General features: G+C 35.8%; 1 protein-coding gene across 5 annotated transcripts in view; it reads right to left on the minus strand.

Moving 5' to 3' along the window:
- Positions 1–14: 14 nt before the first annotated feature.
- The window catches only part of DDX60 (DExD/H-box helicase 60), a 50,949-nt gene continuing 34,865 nt past the window's right edge, over positions 15–16,098 (minus strand). For 2 of the 5 annotated variants that reach the window (XM_063335641.1, XM_063335640.1), the window contains 10 exons: positions 15,389–15,493; positions 14,259–14,459; positions 13,189–13,293; positions 11,686–11,824; positions 10,904–11,025; positions 8,735–8,882; positions 6,260–6,402; positions 5,119–5,258; positions 2,916–2,978; positions 16–2,807 (listed from right to left, as the gene is read on the minus strand). In XM_063335641.1, coding sequence (XP_063191711.1) covers positions 2,705–2,807; positions 2,916–2,978; positions 5,119–5,258; positions 6,260–6,402; positions 8,735–8,882; positions 10,904–11,025; positions 11,686–11,824; positions 13,189–13,293; positions 14,259–14,459; positions 15,389–15,493 — 1,269 coding nt within the window. In that variant the 3' untranslated portion in view covers positions 16–2,704. Of the gene's footprint in view, positions 2,808–2,915; positions 2,979–5,118; positions 5,259–6,259; positions 6,403–8,734; positions 8,883–9,266; positions 9,443–10,903; positions 11,026–11,685; positions 11,825–13,188; positions 13,294–14,258; positions 14,460–15,388; positions 15,494–16,098 lie in introns of those variants that run through there. The other 3 variants (XM_063335642.1, XR_010071189.1, XM_063335643.1) reach the window with 3 other exon arrangements.

Here is a 16,098-nt window from a genome sequence, read left to right on the forward strand (position 1 = left end):
AGAAATATTACTTAAATTTAAATCTCTGCAGGGCTTACCAATATACTTACTGTGACAGAATACTTAGAAATACTATTCTTGGTTTAGGAAACATTGATGTAACTTTAATTTGGTTTGCGTTAAATTCTTGGCCTCAGTTTTTCTGTGGCAGTGCATTCTTCTATTAAATGTGCTGAAAAATAGTTTCTAGAACTTATAAAACTTAGTAATGTTCCCTTTGCATCTGCATTACTGTAAAGAAGGTGGTGAAAAATCTCTTTATTGTTAGTTTTATACTTCTTTATGTTCATCTTCAGAGGAAACTGAAATACAGTAAGACTTAAGAATTGTTCTGCTTTTATCTCTAGATACTCTTTTCATGTTCTGCCTGTGTAGGGGGAAAGTGTTAAAAAGGTATTAAGTTAAATTACTGGAAGACAAAGGCTGAGCATGAAAATGGCAGAAAGTGTCATGGATGGAGGTTGATCTCACTATAATGAAAACGAGACAAATAGAACAATTTTAGAGAGACAGATAAGGAATCTATAAAATTTGTTGCCAGTAGGTTGTAGAAAATGCTTGTTTTCTGCTACAGTGACTGAAAAAAAAAGTCCTAATGAGCTAGGGTTATTCAGAAACCCTACCGAGTTTCTTAAAAATGCTTATTTTCAACATACCTTCTGTTCATTTCTATTACAGTGTTTCATAAGAGTTTGATAAAGTTAAACTTTAAATGACATGCTTTTTGTCTTTTAGCAAAAAGACACCATTATAAAATCATGAAGCAAATAGACTATGATGCACCATTTTTAAAAGCAGAAATAGTTGGCATATGGGTTCAGTACAGTCCTAGGACTGCTTTTCAAGCATGGCAAGTTGTTGTCTAAGTGCATTACAGCTCAGCATTAAGGTTTTACAGAGAAGATAAATGTTAAGCCAGATGTTTTATTTACAACTGGTCACACTAAAATTAAGTCCACACAGATGTTAAATCAGTGGAATTATTGATTTTTCTGATACTTTCTCAAGTTGATTCCTTGGTCGTTTTGACTTAATCACTTGTTGATCTTTCACTACAGAGTCATTACTAAAAGCTATAACAGGAGTGAGGTGCTTTTTATATACAGTATTAAAAGTGAAATGTTGCCTGCTGTTACTAACGCTTTAAGAGACGTTATAGTCTTCAGCATACCTGAAGTACCCTGTGATAGACCTAATCAGTTTGGTTTTCACCCAGGATTTCATGCTTACTCATCAAATAACTGAGAACACAACAAGACCAATTTCTGATAATATGCCTTGGTCAATTAATTGTGTCTTAGCTAAAAAGATTACTCCGTTTGCATCACAAAACAGGAACATGGAAAGGTCTAAATAAGGTCACTTCTACCCTAGCTGAGGAACAGTTGTGCAAGATTTATCTACATATGGCACAACTTGCAGGCAGTAAAGAATAATTTGAGTAAATTTTATTGTCCAAGCAGAGTTAAAGCAGTCTTTTCTACCACTACGTTCCATTTCTGTTATAATTTTGTTTCAGACGTTAAAAAGCTGGAAGGAGAAAAGAGTTTAAGTCAGTTGATGGTAGCTCAGCAGCACTACCTGACTACATAAACGTTTCCCCCCTCCAATATCTCTCAACAATACATTGCATGCAGTTTAACGCTGCTTGAAGAGATTTCAAGTCAAAGACTTTATCAGTGATGGTTTGATGAACACCAGAGCTAATTCAGAGAAATGGGATTCTGAATGGTCCTCAATGCACATTTTGTTATTACCAATAGAGAATAACTTCCATCACTATCTTGGTCATCGTTATAAAATTGTATGTGGCAATGAGGACTGTCGCCAAAGCCTGATTTTCCTATCTAAACTTTAGTATGTGTGTGTATATTTTTTCAGACTACAAATAGACTAAAATGTAGCGGTAAACTGAAGAGTTTTCAGGAATAGTATGAAAATACTGCTGAAAACTCTTTTCCAGCAAAAATACCAAGAAAATAGTTTGGGAAACCTATTTTACTAAACTCAGTAATTTGTCTTGCGAGGGACTTTTTGACAAGTATGCTAGAGGTGTCCTGGATCTTTCTGACTCTTAAGGATTCAAGAAATGAAAAATGAAGCAATTCTCCATAGGGTTGGAACATTTTATTAATCAAACTTCATTGTACTGATACAAACCCCTCTTTATACTTAAAAGTTTGTTGACTAAAATTGCAGACCAGTTTAAAAGCTTTTATAACAGTTCACGAAGGTACTACTTCATAACTTAATAGAAACCTTGGAAAATAATTAAGACCTATTTATTTGATTATAATTGCCAAAATAATTGCTGAACATCCTTCACAAATGGGCTGAAAGTTTCCAATGCTGTCCCACTGAGACGCTAATCTCACCAGGTGTCAGAACTGTGACATTTGTTCAGTATATTTCTGAGAGCTGTCTTAACATACATACCACTGCCTAAAAAAAAATAAAACATGCAATTACAAGATAAGTGTGATTACCTAGTTTTGTAATCTATTACAAACAATCATTTTGCTGATATTGGATCTGCTAAAATTTCAGCGTGTAAAGGTTAATTTTCTAAAGTAAGCTTTGTATTACTAATATTGGATATTACTAAAGCTTTATTATGAAACTCAGACCTAGTCACTTCCTAACTTAAAAGGCAGCTAATCTCTGTGGTAAAAGGAGTATGTACTGCTGCTTTCTTTTTTTTCCTTCAGGTAACAGACTTCAGTTTCTCTTCATAGATTGCACCCAGTTGCCGAAATGCCAGTAGAACGTTATCGTTTGGATTATCACACAGTTCACTCAGTGATGTTCTGGGTTTTTTTGAAAAAAAAGAAACAACAACAAAAAAATTGTTTCATTTTAAGTTGCTTTCGAGGTGAAATATGTATTGTATATTAAAAAGCACAAGCATATCATACCCAATAGACTTAATGAGGAGTGAAAAATCCTTGAGTGCGTAGTAAGCATCTCTCTCATTTAACCTAAAGAAAGAAAACATTTAAGTCGATATGCACTATAACATACTGTTTCACCTTTAATAAACCCTACTATTTAAGTTGGGTAAGGATGCAGAGAGCATCTTGCACGGCCACAAACACTCACGTACTAGTTCATTAGGATTACTACAGAATATCTATAAACTTTAAATAATTAATTATGCTATAGAGGCCCATGGTTCTATAATTACACTAAACATAGAAAAGACTCATGAGTAATGTTTGGAAAGATAAGATAATTTATTACTATTATCTTGGGAACATGGTTTCAACTGTTTGCATAACTAACTTGTCACAAGCTAAACTGGAATGCTATGCTTCAGATGAAACTGCTGGCTAAATTGACTAGGAGATAACGTAAGCCTTCTACAGATGATAAAGACCCTACATTTTGCAAAAAGGACCACTGATTACTGAAAAACAACTTAATAAGCTGAGATCCTAGAAATTAAGAATACTACATTAGGAAAAAAAAAAATCAGTATTGTGTTGAAAATAATAGAATTATAGAATGGTTTGGGCTGGAAGGGACATTTAAGAATTACCTAGTCCAACCCCCTTGCCCGGAGCAGGGACATCTTTCCCTAGACCAGCTTGATAGAATCAAAGAATGTGATTCTATAATCAGTGTATTTCCTCATCTCTTGATAATGTGGTATTAGTGCCAAACTCTGCTATTGTAACTACAACAGTGCATGGAATGTGCATTCTAACTGTTCTTATTAAAATCTTCTTTGAAGAGCTTACAAAAAAGCAGATAAGATTATATATTCCCAACAGCACCCTCAGGGAGCAGAGGTGGTATTTTCTTACCCATAAGTAAGTTACTGGCTATGAGCATGAAGGCAAAATAAAGATACTTGATAGAGTAGTTGGGAGATGGATCTTGGGGTTAAGCTTTTTTGAGCTGATGTTGGGAATAAAACAAGTATGTGAATACCTTCATTTATAACTGCAAGCTAGAAGTTTTATAAAGGGACTGATTTAATGAACAAGGTTACAGAAGGCCAGTGAGATTCAAAGGTGAAAGTGATAATGATGAAAATAACAAGACATCACATTCAGCAGGCACATCTCTAAAAGACTGAAGAGGACAACAGGGCTGTAAATGCTAAGAGCAAAAGAAAGAAAATCTCATACTTAGCTTCTGAGAAGAAGGAACAGGAGATTGATGCAGTTTATAAATTGCTTAATTTGGAAGGTGAAAGCGTCTCAAAGACAGATTTGGAGCTCTATCAAGTGTAAGAGCTTGACAGGCTCTTCAGAAGTGGGTTTTTTTTTATTTAATCAAGATTTTTTCACAATGAACAAAATCAGGAATGTCCCTGAATTGAGGAAGCCCTATGCGGTCCTCTAGGAGATGGTAACATAGCAGCATACAGGTGACAAAAGCTTGGTCAAATAACAGAAACAGATTAAAGGAGGAATCTGTGATCAGTGTTAGAAGAAACAGGCACAAGAGTGTACAAGAAAAGATTAAAACTCCAGTTTTGGAAAAGCAAGAGCCTAAGTGACCCAGGAGGAAAGAAGAAAGGAAGACCGCATGTACCACAGGTTTAAGCATGAAAATATGATGAGATATGGCGGTCGACCAGCTTGGGCACAGAGTTTTTGGTGGCTGGTGGGTTTTTTTCCTTTGAAGAGTATGATTGAATTATCAGGACAAGTAGCTAAATGCTTAGAAAAGATTAGGAGAACAGGAAGCGTTGAAGCAATACTGACACAAATACTGAATTACTGGCAAATTTTGCTTTGCTACTGTAGAAGTCAGTTTTCTATGACAACAGCCTTCCTGTAACAGAAAAGAGTTTATGTTTTGGATGCTGCAAGCAATGAGAGGTAGTTTGAGATCATGCCACTGTTTGGTCAAAATAACCTGTGTCACTGAAGTCAAGACTTCCCATTTATGGTACAGGTTGGAATACCCAGCAAATACTTTACAGCCGTTGCCATTGGACTTCACTATAGTATCTGTTTTATTCTCATTAAAACATTCAATTAATCTAATCATATTAAACAGCTATTCCATCCCTAAGTTCTGGAGGGAGAAGGCTTTAAAAACAAAAATATATCCTTATGTACCATATTGTAAGCAATGCCGCATATTTTAAATGGTAGTCCATACCAGTTATCAGTCAAGGAACCATTCTTATAAAAGTCCAGTGCATATGCATTGAGTGGCCTCTTCCTTCCTTGATTATCATACTTGTTCAAATAAAACAGGGGACAGTTTGTGACATTAATTCCAAGAGAACGTAAAACAGCCTAAAAAAAAATAGAACAATCTGCTGAATAGCTATTGTAGTTTTGTGTATATGCCTGTTTTTTCAAACCTACACCTCTAGACCCACACCTGGAAATTTCCACACTTCTAATCCCGGACCAAACCAAAAATCTGCACAAGTACATACGGGCTGTAAACACAAGAGAGAGTTTGTTAGTAAAGTGACTTACACTGCCAGTGCAGCTTTGGGACGTTCTGAGTAGTTTAAGTTTGACTAGGTGTCGTGGTTTTGGCCACTGGATTTCTCTTTGAGTTTTAGATGGGGATTTTTCCATATGCATAGATCATGTATTCAGACTCTCTCACTGATGCTTTGAATGTATTAATCAACCTTAAGTGTGGAACATTTTAAGGGTGAGGGTGAATTTCAAATCCCCAGTTGCTGGAATTCCATTTTTCCTCCTACAGAACTATGAGGCGTGTGATAATTCCCTAACATTCCTACAAAGCCCATGTAGAATACTGCAGGAAAAGGCAAGTTGACAGTAAACATGGTGATGTATATTACAATTAAGCTAATTCATATGCTAACTAATATGATCACTGAAATCCTAGTTGAGAAGCAGCTGATCAATGCAATAATGCATCCTTTTTCTAGGATCCTTGAGACTACTGTGATTGATTTTCAAAATAAATTAACTCCTTACATGGAGAAAACAAACCGGGAATATGGTCTGAATCTGAAATTTTAGAGTCATTTACTTGTCTCAGAGTCAGGAGGCAAAGAGGCCTTGCAAGAAAGCAAACTATTTACAGATTTTTTTTCCTAAATCCATCTATTCTGTTTCTTGCACTGTGATAATGTGGTGCTACTTGGTGCTGATTTAATTTTGTTTTCTGAGACCATTCAAATTGTTTCTCCGACAGAGTGACACTTGAGCGCAGTGTCATCATTACAGAGATGCAAGCAAAGTGTAATAAAAGATTATTTTTATTGAAATGTAATAAAATTCTGCCCCCCATAAAAAAAAACCAAACTTACTTTATTAATTATCTCCCCATGAAATAGATCGTTATCAACCACTCCAGATAAGCATGCAAAAGGTGAGATGGCAGATATGCTTTTGGTGTTGTCCATCAAATAAGATGCTAGTTCAGAGCCATGCCAATTCTTAGATGTAAAATCTAGGAAAGAAGTTTCAAATACAACATAAGCTATGCAGGCACAAGCTCCCTTTCAGCAACCTATTTCAAAAGCAAGAAATTTTCAGTTCAGTAGATAGTGACAGGAAATGGAGTTAGTCTTCTAAATTTAAATCCTTCTTGATACACGTTTGTTTCTTTTGTTCTTAAGAACGTCTATACAATTATTTATAGTATATAAGAAAGAGCTTTCTAGTGATGAGAATAATTACATCTCAATCCCCCCTTCGCAATTTAAGCCTTTCTCCTTGACTCAGCTGTGGCCAAAATTGCTAACAGCATGAAGTTGTGCCAAAACCAAAGGGAGTGTTACTATTAGAACACTTATTTTACCTCCATCTTTTATTCTGTCCTACACTGGAGAAAAACAGGTTTTTTCAACTTGTACTCACAGGTCTTAATAGCTAGACACCTAATAATCTTTATTGCTCTTCTCTGGACTCCCAGCCAACATTTTTCTTGAAGAGTGGAGCTCTAAAGAATGAATATTGTAACTGGAGCCCTGTTAGGGTTTAAGTATGTGAAGGTTATCACATACAAGCGCTCTGCTTTATGCAACCCAGTATGAATTTCTGTTTTTACAACAGCATGGCATTTCAGTTGGCTTATGGTCTGCCTGTAACTTCAGTCACTGTCTGTAGAAGACCTGTCTAGTTATTTCTAAATATATTAGTACTTACAATTTTCCTTTTCTAAATAGAAGCTTATTCTTTCTTTGACATTATCAACGATACTTTCAACCCTTATGTTGCAGCCTCTTCTGCTTTGTGTTATTGTAAATATGCTGTAGTTAACACTGTTTATGGCCTTCATAAAAAAAATCTGAGCAGTTTGACATATTTTTTTTGCAGCCTTGCCCCAAGTTATGGTAAGTAACTAGAAAAGTCTCTACCAACTCTTGAACTGGACATGGTTTGATCTTGTATTTCTTTTTGTGTAAATCTCTGGGAAAGTGTTTCTTTCAAAGTGAAACAGCTTCAGCAAAAGGGGAAGAATGCAACCATATTACACCTTTTATTTAATCAAGAAACTTTACCATTCAAGTAAAATAGGAAATTAAATTTCCACAGCTCACATCCTGGGTAAAAGTAGCATTAGTAACAGTAATATATATATAAAGGAATATGTATCCTGAAAATGCAAGGCAGCCCATGCTTTGCTCTTCTAATTTGGAATTCCACCATTTTGTAATTTACAGCTCTTAATTTCCTACATTTTTCAGGTAACATATCAAGCTGTGGGGTCCCTCCATTGTTAAAATAAGCAATCTTAAATTGAACATGAAAAAATAGGATTTCACTGTAGTGTTGATAATGTTATACCATTATGTAGCACTTTCCAGTGCTCTGTACTTGAAATGGAAAACTGCTACTTACCATCTCAAGCCACACGTAGTATTCAATCTTGTTTTGCATTCACCTTACCTGCTTATTTCCCCCAGTCCCTCACAACTGTATTAAGTTGACATCCATTTTATACAAAACTTTACGATCTTTATGACTTGAAACTCAAAGCAAATGATAAGATACGGTAGCTTCTAAGGTGATTTGGGTTTTTGTTTGGTTTTTTTTTTTTTTATTTGTACACAGCAGAAACTAAACAAAAAAAAATAATCACCGTACCAGTGTTGGAAGAAAGGATAAATAAATACAGTTATCTGCTATAATTAAAGAGCTTCCTCAATGCACAAATAGTATTTTTGAGGGCACGTTACTTTAAGAGGAGCTAGGCAATGGGATAGTGGTATATTACATTGCTTTTATATCTCTCTTCCACGAAGTAACATGAGATTGTTGAGTAGTTAAATATTTTTCACCCAGTCCATGTTGCTTGGTAATTTTATAGTCATGCCTTTTCATATTGCTTTGGTTATTGGCCATCGTTTATTGGCATAAGTAACTTAGTTGATTTAACAAATGGTACAATGTTTTTCTTTCACTTCAATCTTAAGGCTGTTCAGATGTTGAAAATCTAATTTTTGTAAGATTCTGAAAGCAATTGAAGTATTCGAGGATGTACAAATGCATTGATGATTAGATAAAAAGGCTTTAATTCAATAATTACACTTAATGTATTTTTTTCTTTTATAAAAGAGTCCCTTTGATTTTCATTTCCTCTACAAAATAACAAAAGAATAGCAAATAAAATTATCCTTTTCCTGTACAAAATTGTATCTCTTTATTAGCATGAAATTGTATCTTTTTATTAGCATGTCTGAAGTCACCATTTTTCTTTACAAAGTAAGAATTAAACTAACTTTCCTAATAAAATCAATTTCACAAATTATAAATATGCATTATTTTTTACCTCCTACCTGTCTTTGACAGTGGAAGTCTGTATTCTTGTTCCATATCTGCCAGCTTGGCAATTGTCAGAAGAAAATGAGCAAAATTTTTCTCTACTTTGGTGTTGTACTCATTTACAGCATCCGCAAAGTCTTTTGGCAGATCTTCTAGAAAGACCTGAAATAACATACACTTTATTGCTTAATTCAGGTAATTTCTCCAAAAGTATCAGTTCTACATTGGCATATACATAAAGTATTAGTACACACGCAGCATATTAGTAGAAAGAAGGAAAGAGTACAGCCGCAAACTTCACCCAACTTGTCAGGCTGCCTGACCATCTAGAATTAACGGATCTTAAAGATGAGCATGAATTTCATGCAAAAAAAAGTTATGGAAGATTAACAGTAAGTATGAAATTCATAGATTTTTAGTCACAGATTACATGGCAAACAGCTCTATTAAAGATGTTTCAGCTAGCTAAAAATGGACTTTTGAAAGGCTGCCTTTCCCAGATGTTGTTTTGCATAACTTAGTGTTCAACAGGTTCCTTACCAACACGACAGACTGATCCTTTGCTGCCATTAGCCACAGCAGTCCTGTAATCTCTCCTACATGACCAGCCACTTTTCAGACATAAATAACATTATTCCTCTTGGAATGCTTGCTGGAAACTGGCCACATAAGTATCTTCATCTGGAGTAAGTTTCCTTTGTTGTTCCAGCCATAGCTGTGTCCTCCAAAATTTTAAGGATTTGCATAGAAGAACCAACAGGAGCACATTATAAATATTTCACTTTCTGCCTGTACCCATGGTGGGTTAACTTTGTGCGTAACTAATGTTAATGCTCATCCTACAAATATTGTCCTATTTTTGGAAAAAGTCCTACACCTACCATGTAATGTACCACAGAGCATGCTGGTGTCCTTCTAGGTATGTGTCACAAAAAGCTACAGCTCCTCAGACAGAGACAAAAGTCTGTCAAAGGAGAAGAAAGTGAATTGCCATTCGGGGAAGAGATACTTGAGTTGTATTGTATAAAGAAATGCTGTGTCATTTATACTTTTACATTTTGTAATATCATGACAGTAACTGTATAAATATCTGTTATCACTAAAACATACTTGAATAGTCTGGTACTTTTCATTTAACCTGACAGTCAACTGCTGCTTCTTTGGTTAAATCAAGGCTTCTTTATTTTAATCCAGTAAGTACTTTTTTCATTCATTCTAGCTACTTGTATTGCATGTAGGAGGCAAGGTGCTGGCAGAGAGGAGTTGCGGGTGTACACAGTTCAGTGCTCTCTGCTATGAGAAGCAGCCAAGGGCTGCCCTGTGACAGACACAGCCAGCTCCAACGTCCCCACCACAGGACAGAGCTGAGCCCATCAGACACAGGTCCAGCACCTCTGTGAAAACTTATTTAAAAAAGGGCAAAAACATCACACAGGCAGAGTAAGAAGCAGCAGTGCTCATACCAGGATAAGAGAGGAAGGGAAGGAGGTGCTCTGGGTGATGAACCAGAGATTCCCCAGCAGCCTGTAGCAGAGACCACAGTGGAGGAGAGAATTCTCTGTAGCCCTCTCAGTGGGGACAACCATGCTGGAGCTGATATCCACACTACAGCCTGTCAAGGACCCTGCACCACAGCAGCTGCATGTGTCCTGAAAGACCTACAGCCCACGGAGAGCCCACACTGGAGCAGGTTAATCCTGAAGGACTGTAGTCCATGGAGAGGTCTCACACTGGAGCCGGGGTGATGTGTAAGGGGGAAGGAGCGGCAGAGCAAGCTGTTAAGAATCGATCACAACAACTAATTTCTCAGCAGCCCTGCACCACTTGGGATGGAGGGGCAGGTAAAGGAGTCGGGAATGAAGGAGTAAAGTTGAGGCTGGGGAAGGGGAGGCAGGGGGAGGTGGTGTTGAAATTTTAATTTTTTGTTTCTCACTACCAAAATCTATTTTAATTGGCAAAAAATTACTTTAATTTTTCCCAAGTTGAGGCTGTTTTGCCAATGATCATAACCAGTAAGCAATCTCCCTGGTTTTGTTTCAACCTGTGGGCTGGGTGCGCAGCTACATGCTGGCCCACCAGGCTACTGTACATCCATAAAGACGCTAGTCTAACTGACAGAAGGAAACAAATTCATTGAAGCGGTACACAACATAAGTTAGCGTAAAGAACAATGCTTTCTCTACCTTTGACTGGCAAGACGTTTGTTTATATTTCATTGAGCAAGCTGGAAGATGCTTTCTCCCAAATAGGTTTGCTAGAATGAGGACTAGCTTTTCCAGGACTTCTTCTGAAAAAACAGTTGAGCCTATGTCAAAACAGAAAGTACTTGGGTTAAATATGAAAGTGTAAAAAAAAAATAGATTTTTTTTTGCTTAAAATAAACAACTGCTATTCAGGAGTTTCCTTCCCAGCTGCCATTGTCATGACAGAGATTATGCAAAACCATGTCGGATAAAGATCAACTCATAAAAAACCTCTGGTAGATAATTAAGCAACTAATACATACAAATTAATACCATATGCTTACACATTCACATATTGCAGCATATCTCAGTGCACAGAATGGATTTTACTCATGTAATGAGACATTAGTAGACCTTAGTTTTTTTAATTTGTTGATATTCAGAGTGGTCATCCATCTTATTTGCTACATGGCATTCAAATCTTGCTCTGGAGTCAGAATTATTATTTTTAGTTTGTATAGCACTCTTCTACTTTGTCAGAATGTTTCGCAAACAGCAAATTCAGGTTCATGACACTAGCATTGCCATATCTGTTCCTTGGCTTTCTCAGACAGAAATATAAGCATATACACACAATGTAGAGGCAGAGGCCAAGCATATGAGAATGAAGGTCAGGCAAGCAAAAGGTGGCAGCAGCAAGGAAGCACCCAGAAAATTTCAGAACCATTGGGACTACAGAGCCTGCCATAGACTGTAATTAAGATGCATGGAGCATTATTTACCTTTAATTGGCTGGCACAATTTGTGGAATAAACCTTTCACAAGAAAGCTCGCTAAAACAAAATTTGAAGGTTCATGATAGTACAAATGTGTCACAAGTCCAGCAAATCCTATGGGGTTACCTTCTTGATCCAAGTAGCCCTGTTTAATTTAAAAGCAAAAAAAGCTTAGTTGTGAAAGATGAACCTGGATATGACATAAATATAAAACAGTTGCATTCAGAACAATAGTCATTCAACCTAATGCATAGGTATTTATTGAGACCATTCAGTTTCCAATAAAAGGCAAAAATTTGTCCTTACTGAAAAACAAGCCACCGACTATTTGAGTATTTCCATGATATCTTCATCTCCCTGTGCAAAGCATAGATCTTGACCTCATAGTTTTAGTGCTAATTTAGATCATTTAGATCAAAGTAAAATTTGATGCAACTTCCATTAAAAAAGACCACATTAACTCAAATGTTTGATGGGATAAAAGCCCAGCAAGCAGTGATCTGTTAAATATGTTGCTGCAAGATATTTGGGTGCTAGAAGCTTACATGGTTTCCAAAAAACAAGTCAAACTCATGGAATAAAACTCCATGAAAGGCTATAAATGCCAGGACACCTCTCCTGTCAGAGATCACTCTGGATCACGTCCTGGAAGAAAGTAGGGAGTATCCTGAGAATCATCATCATATGCTTGCCTTTTTTTTTTTTTTTTTTTTCTTTTTTTTTTAATACAGTTCCCTGGAAAACTTATTGGAGACAGGGTACGTGGACCAGGTTTTGTCCAGTTCTTATGCTAACAGTAACTTTTTGGAAATGTTACTAATCTCTCTTGTACACTGACTAGATTCTTCCCTTCAATGGGAATACCAGACTCCTAGTCTAACATACAAGGGTCACCCAGCTGAGGAGGCAGGAATGTTGGTTAGGGCTCCTTCTGGGAACAGGACAGGGAAATTTGGGCACAGATTACTGGTGCCTCTTACTGCCTGTAGTTCTGGGCTGTAAACCAAAATGGAGTAATGAAGAAAAGTTTTCCAAAATGGTACCCATCAAATTGAAACTATTACTATAGATATATACACCACTAATTTTCAGTCTTCCCCAAGACCTACTTCCTAAGTTTTTGTTAGAGATATAATTTCTCCCAGCATTTTGTAAATCATGTCAACCTTAGTATGTTTTAAACAGCTATCATTTCACATGCATGCGTCTTCATATACAATATAGATGCACAACTCTTCCTTTGCTAATCAATTTGTAATCACATAAACCATAACATAAGATTTTCCCTATTGAATCCATTCCATAACATAAGTTTGAGGTTAATTTTGAAATTACTTATAGCACTCTGATTTTATCTTGTTTCGTTAAATTTCTTTCTAACAGGAAGAAATAGCCTGTTGCTATGGAATGTAAAAATACATGGTTCTTTAAATGAAAGCATACTAACACAAACAAATGAGAAACTGTGGATTTAAGGACTACCCTTTATGAGAGCAAGTTAAAACCTACCTCTTTGATAAGAAATTGCAAGGAAAATATAAAATAAATTTTTAATATTTCAGCATATCTTTCTTTTCTGAATGACATCAGTGAGTGCTTCAACACTGACAATGCCTGGTCAAACAAACAGAAAAAAAAATAAACACAAACTAAGAAACTCAGGGTAAAAATACTGGGTGGGGATTATGTTGTATTTTTATTTAAATTGAATGCCTAACTCCTGGAAATGCTTGTGAAAAACTCCATCCTCTGTCAGACGTGTGTGCATTTTCTAAATTTATGCTGAGGTTTTTAAAGTTAATTAGATTAAATTCGTATAGAGATCTACATGACAAGGATTTAAATATAATTAAACTAAAACCAGGAATTTTTTGAAATTACTCCTTACACTTTAATACCATTTTAATATTTTAGTACTCAACACAGAATTTTACCGATTTATTTTGTTATCTTAAGAAGATATGTCTGAATTCGTTCAGTGAGTCCTTGAAAATAAGTGTCTATATGCTGGAGTGGATGTAAAAAACAGATCATCTGGAGGTAAGCGTTCCTTAATAATTACAAGAGGACATCTCTCACCAATTTGTAATCATGGTTGTTTATGTAAATCACTGCATTAAATGGCAACAATAAGAATTATTTGATTCCAGAGAGTTAGTATACGTATTTAAACAAGTGAGTAATAGAATTTTCTCATTGTTTTAATTGAGATAGCATTTCATAGCTCCCCTCTTCCCTACGGAAACATATGTTCACATCTTTTCCTCAAATAAAGCTGAAATTTTAAATATTGGAAGACTTTCTGATTCTCCAAGTTAATGGAAATACTGCATGGAATAAGATTCAGTAAAAATACCTTCCTGATAGTAGCATTATTTCTGATGATAATATTTATTGCAAAGAATAAATGCATGAAAATGGACAGCACAATACTGTGGAGAAGATGGCACAGGTACTAGAAGCAGTACACAATTTCATTTGGAGGCAGACTGCTTACTTCTGAAGTGCATGAATTTCTGCTCCTGTTAAAAAGACATTATAATTTAATTAAATTGCTATTAATAAAAAAGATATTAAACCTTTGCTCTGGCATCTGCTTTGTCATCAGCCTTCGCAACCAACAGCATGAGTCTCAATATTAAGGTAACATTCAGAGGAAACTGGCCTTTCAACTGAGGTACATTGGATTTGATAAGCCTTTCAATTTTGGGCAGTGGGATATCATAGAAGAACACATTTCCAATCATATCTTGTCCCCGTCTTCCAGCTCGTCCTGACAACTAAGAATAAAATATTGAATAATTATATTATTAAAATAATAAAATTATTAAATTTTAAGTAAAATATACTTAAGTTGTATACACTGGTACCATGTATACAGTCTTAATAAAGCATTTATGAAGAATTATTAAAATAATGTGTGCAAAATATGTTGTACCTCAAATATATCTGGTTTGCAAATGTGGTGGGTTTATTTACTTTTTAAAATATGAACTTCCAAAGTTGATAGAAGACCTAAACACTGGCCAGGATACTTACATTCTCTCACATGTCTTTTAAACATTTATATATTTTTCAAGGTAAGTTTTAACTTAATTTATACCCATACATCAGCTTTATTTTCAATTCACATTTAGCTCTGAATTATTTCTGGGTAGATTTGGGGCAGAGGTAGTCTCAGTATGAATGAAGAGCAGAGAATGTGAACAAGAAGTAGAGGGAAGGTGCCTAAGGGTGTATTCCCTTGCTTGGATCATGTCCTTGGTCAGGTCCATTGTAAGGACTTAGCTCTTGTACCAGATGATGTGACAAAGCTGGAGTCATATCATTTATGTGCAGCAGATGGGAGATGCACATAGGTCCGGCTACTGCACAGATTCATTCGCACTCTGACACTTCAAAGCTACCTGCCAGGTGATACCACCAGCTGTATCTGGCCTATATGGCCTTTAATCTACTGAGCAATTGTGATACTTTCATTGCTGAAACAGGTCTTTTGACTACGTACATTATTTGTGGGCTGGCAGTTCTGAAACACTGGTAAAAATCACCCTAGCTAAAACTATTATTGTCACCAAAATGAACAACTAGAACTCAGAACATACCCAGAAGTATACGTAAAAGAAAAGACATTTTTCTGATTTTGTGTGTGATGACAGCTACATGTGTACTGTTCTTGTAGTAAGAAGTAGGTGTTCTATTTCCATACCTGTGTGTAATGTAGGGTGTCTAAAAAGACAGAATCTTCAGCAAAGACAACAGATTTACATGGCATGTTGATTCCCAGACCAAGTGTTGAAGTAGCTGTGACTACCTATAAAATATCAAACGTGAATGTATCTATTAGAAATGGCAATATCCAGTTTAAAAAAAACCACCTGTAATACCCAACTTATACCAACAGGAATGTTACTATCATTTTTCATACAGCTAAACTTTAATCTGATGAATTTAACAGAGCTATGAACATACATGAATTTCACTCTTTAGTGTAGTTCATATAGCTATTACATATGCATATTAAACTTTTGTATCCTGAAAGTTTATACCACATCTTTTGTGGAACACAAATTGAAATAATATTGAAATTGAACACAAATTGAAATATTCCATGAAGACAGTAAAAAATATCATAATACTATAGAGTTCATTGAACTAAAAAACATTGATTTGGCTGCTGCAGTAAAAGACAATAAAAAATGTTTCTGTAAATACATTAACAACAAAAGGAGGGCTAAGGGGAAACAGAGTGACAAAGGCTGGGGAAAACACTGAGGTACTTTATGCCTTCTTTACCTCAGTCTTTAACAGTAAGACCAGCAGTTGTCTGGGTACTCAGACCCCTGAGCTGTACAATAGGGATGGGGGAGCAGCCCCCATAATCCAAAAGGAAATGGCTAGTGACCCACTACACCACCG

The sequence above is a fragment of the Chroicocephalus ridibundus genome, chromosome 5, assembly GCF_963924245.1.
Source record: "Chroicocephalus ridibundus chromosome 5, bChrRid1.1, whole genome shotgun sequence".
Taxonomy (NCBI): domain Eukaryota; kingdom Metazoa; phylum Chordata; class Aves; order Charadriiformes; family Laridae; genus Chroicocephalus; species Chroicocephalus ridibundus.